General features: G+C 49.7%; 1 protein-coding gene across 3 annotated transcripts in view; it reads left to right on the top strand.

The window, feature by feature from the left end:
* The first annotated feature begins 225 nt into the window (after positions 1-225).
* Positions 226-4,274, top strand: part of KLF11 (Kruppel like factor 11) — a 10,947-nt gene continuing 6,898 nt past the window's right edge. For all 3 annotated transcript variants that reach the window (XM_019520739.1, XM_019520740.1, XM_019520741.1), the window contains exons 1-2: positions 226-336; positions 2,499-2,759. In XM_019520739.1, the coding sequence (XP_019376284.1) occupies positions 295-336; positions 2,499-2,759 (303 nt within the window). In that variant the 5' untranslated portion in view covers positions 226-294. The remainder of the gene's footprint in view (positions 337-2,498; positions 2,760-4,274) is intronic.

The raw sequence follows: 4,274 nt of genomic DNA on the forward strand, positions 1-4,274 counted from the left end.
TCCCCTAGTTTCCAGAGCGGCCCCCGCTGCCGCCGAACGTGCCCACGCGAGCCCCTTCCTGCGATCAGGCTGGCTGCACGCCGCGATCACGCCGGCCCAGCGCGCTGATTGGCTCGCCCGCGGCCCGGCCGTGTTGCGATTGGTCGGCGGGACAGTCCTCCCCCCTACCCCCCTCCTTGTCTGGAGCTCGGCGCGCGCTGGCCCTGCAGCCGGGGCTGAGCTGCTCCGGGCCGGGGGCGGCGCCGGCGCCGGCAGAAGCTGGCGGCTTTGTGAACGCGCGGCCGCAGCCTCGCCATGCACGGGTCTGCCGGCGGAGACATGGACGGGGCGCCCGCGGTGAGTCCCCGCCACAAGCGCCCACTGCTCCCGGCTCCGGGCCGCCCGGGGGGTGTCCCTGAGGCGCTGGGCGGGTTGAGCCCCCTCCCCTCGCGGCTGTGTTGCTCTGGGGCTGGGCAGGAACCGCCGTCCCCTTCCCCCCGGGGAGCGCTTCCTGCTTCTCCGGCCGGCGGGGGCTTGGCGGGTGCCGCGCCCGGCGGGTCATCCCGCCCGCCCTCAGTTGCTCAATATTTTGGTAGGGGGGGGATGGGGGCCCCCACGCGGCTGCGGGAGCTGCATCTTCCCGGCGGGCGGGAGCCGCTTCCTCCGCAGTGTCTGCGCCGCCCCGCCCCGCTCGGCTCGGGGTGAGGTGAGGACACACTGCCAGGCGCCCTCAGCCCTGTGGGTGGCTGCCAGTCCCGCCCAGGCTTCCCCCGCGCTCGGTCCGGTTTGTGTAAGAGGATGTACGGTAGGGGAATGACCCTCGGGGAGGACAGGACTTGCTTCAAGCTGTCTATTCGGAAACCTTTGTGGCAGCGGTGCCCGGGTGTCGCTGACTCCTGCGCATGGTACTAAGCAAGTTGTGCCTTCACGGACACTGCGGCGCGAGCTGTCTGTGTCCTGTCTTCCGTGGCAGTGGGCTGTGCCTGAGGGTCTCTGAGCACAGGCAGGTGGGAAGGAGCTGGCACAAACCTCTGTGCAGGTCAGGTGCCGGCCCAGTGGGGTCTGTGTTCTGGGCGGTGGTCTTTGATTTACAGCAGTAATAACGGGGACTGATCTGCTGTATCATTAACATAGCTGAGAGGTCCAGAACACTTTCTGGAGTGGTTTTTGGAGTGGTTTCTCTCTTTTAATTGATTTAAAAAAAAGGCTTAAGGATTTTTTTTAATTGGATTTTTGAACCCTGAAAGCTTCATATCTGCCATGACTTGTCATTGGTTGGAGCACTTCCTGCAGATCTGACAGATACCAGCCTTTTCCACCCATTGTGTTTAATATGCCTGGCATGAGTGTGTGTTGCTGTATCTGTTTATATGTACACAGTTAGCTATCTGCATGGCCTCAGATAGCTCTGAGTCATGAGGCACAATCCTAGGCTCACTGTAGTCAACGATCAAACTTTTTCTGACTTCCTTGGAAGCAGTGTTTTTACTCGGGGTATCCTTTCTGCTTCAGCTGTTTTGCTAGTTGTTGTCAGTGCAGTATCTTAGTATTGCCCACAGGAGCTTTTGAGTCCAAGGTTCTGATTCTTCATTCCTTGCCCGCGCAGATTTCCAGCTGACCCATTAGTTCTGTGTGCTCAGGAATGGAGAATTGGACCCTTAGTTAAGGCAAGATGGATGATGGGGAACAGTGGGGAAAGAGATATCAGTGATGGTCTGTGGCTGCTAGGATCAGCACAGCAGGCTCTGTAAAACTCATTCAGTTTTGCACCACAGAAGGAAAGATCACAATTTGACCCAGACACTAGTACATGAATACAGCAGTTACTTTTGGAAACCAATTGGAGGGAGTGGAGTTTCTCTCCTGTCTCCAAATGCACTAATTAATATCATTTGTTACTTGCATAGCGTTTTTACATGTTCAGAGTACCCTACAGATTAATAGTCCTCAGAATGCCCCTGTATCCGTGAATATTCCTGCCTTGGTTTCCTCACTTGTAAAATAGGAGATAAATGACTGAAATTGTTTTTGCACCTTGAAAGCAGCCAGGCTTTTTTTTGATTTTGAGAGCCCTGCCTTTCTGTTCTGAACTTGTCCTTTTTCAGCTGTAGTAAATATTAGACTGATTTTAATTCAGCGGTCTCTTGCCAATCCAGAAAGTGGCCATGTCCAAGCAAAGTAGGAAGTAATATGTGGAGGAGAGAGTGTAAAGGAGGGGGATGATGTATTTCTTTAGAGCAACATAATCCAAGGAAGTTACTTTGGAAACCTCAGCTACATGCTAGGTGTGTTGGTTCCTGTCCAGCAAGGCATTCCTTCCCTGCCCCAGGCTACTTGTACCATACTGCATCTTGTCTTTTGTAGAAAAGGGCTGGGAAAGGTTTTCCTACTCAAGAATGAGTTATTGGCAAAAATCTTGCCTTGGGCATCCAATGCCCATCAACCTTCATTATGTACAGACAGTGTATCAGCTTTGTTTTCTGACTTGTCCTAACAGCTGTTGATTCAATTGCCTTTAGGTTGACATTGTGGACATATATGAGTCTATACGTGAAAGACAACGGCATGACAGTGAAAGGTCTACGTGTAGTACCCTGGAGCAGAATGATATAGAAGCAGTCAAGGCACTTGTTTGTATGAGCTCCTGGGGTCAAAGATCACAGAAAGGTGACCTATTAAAGATAAGGCCGCTTACACCTATCTCGGATTCAGGTGATTTCACAATGCACACTGAGACTACAATGGAATTGCCAAAGGATTTCCACTCTCTGTCTACCTTGGTAAGAAAAAATAAATACATTCAAAATTAATGTGCATGGTCATATATTATTGTTAGGGACCTGTTCAAATTGTGACTTTACATTTTTTGCAGAAGCCACAATTTGAGGCAGTTTCCACAAAAAGCAGCACTCCCTGTGATTTGAAGCAGAATAGCTGGAAAGGGAAGAAACCCAAAAAAAACTTACTGAAAATAAAATTCTGGCTCACCAGTGCGAGTCATCGGCAGTCCTCACAGCTGCTGGCACAAAGGGAACCAAGATGGTGGCCTCCCCATCTCCCTCTGCCACTGAGTGGCCAGGAGGGCTGGCTGTTGAGGGGCAGAGCCACACTCGGCCAATTAATGGCAAGAGGTGGGGCCACCACCCCTTGGCCAGTCAGTGGCATGGGGGGGTTGGGGAGGCTACCACGAAAAACTATGAAAATGGCAGCAGGTGCTGTGATTGGTCTGCTTTGATTTTTGGCAGGTCTCTAGTTGTGTTGTTGATCTCCATTCCAGTTTAATTGCTTTGTTTTTGAGGACAGAATTGCCTTTTTACTCTTATTTTTTTTTTTTTAAGCTGCTTGTTATAAAATGTAATTTGTGCCTCCTAACTTGTCCCTAGAAGTATAATATTGCTGTTAGCACATAAAGTGAATGTTCCTCAGTATAAGTGTCTTTGTCATTGTTTGTGGCATCTCTTCTGTTACTCAAACAACGTTCTCATCTCCCAGCAGAACTTGGGTGACATTACGTTCATTTTAACAGATGTCCTGGGGAAGCTTGTTGGGATGGTTTGCTGTAGGCATCTGTTGTGTTAGACGCCTACTCTTACCTTGAATTACTCATACTCTGAGCATGAGAGAGAAAGAAGCCTGGTGATTCTGCATTTCTTTACCTGCAAAGATAAGAAAAGATGTTCTAAATGCAGTACAAATCTTACTAAAGATATTAACAAAGTGTAAACATTAATTGCAAATCAGTTTACTGCTTCATTATGATAATCTGTGGCTTATGAGTTTCCACATGTAGCCTCTTTTTGGACAAACTGCTGGTTCTCTCTCACCAATGAGTGGTGTTGGTTAGCTTCTACTTCTCTGCAGCAGTTTATAGCCAAGAAAAAAAACTTGGATAAAGAAATTGGCTTTTCCCCATTCAGTTTAAGGCATTTATTTGACCCATAAGGTGTTAATTAAGTAAAAGTAGTAGGAGAAACGTTGACAGGGAGTGATGGATCTACTATGTTGCATACGGTTTATGGTGGGGGGGGGGGGGTTCTGCAGCAGAGGACAAAATAGACGTGATCTGTCAATAGCTAATGGAAGAAGACTCCCGCCATTAGTTTTCTAATGCAAGATGCACTGAGCATCAAGTGTGTGGATCATTACATGTACTTCTATGTTGTGATTTATTGCATTCCTTTATATAAGCTCTTCTTTACTGAGTTCATTCAGCCTCCCCTGCAGGGCACAGGGGTTTCCCTGCCTCTGGCAGCATCAGCACCAGGAGGGGAAGGCCTCCTTTTCCCCCCCCCCCC

The sequence above is a fragment of the Gavialis gangeticus genome, unplaced genomic scaffold, assembly GCF_001723915.1.
Source record: "Gavialis gangeticus isolate Ggan-Ray unplaced genomic scaffold, GavGan_comp1, whole genome shotgun sequence".
Lineage (NCBI taxonomy): Eukaryota > Metazoa > Chordata > Crocodylia > Gavialidae > Gavialis > Gavialis gangeticus.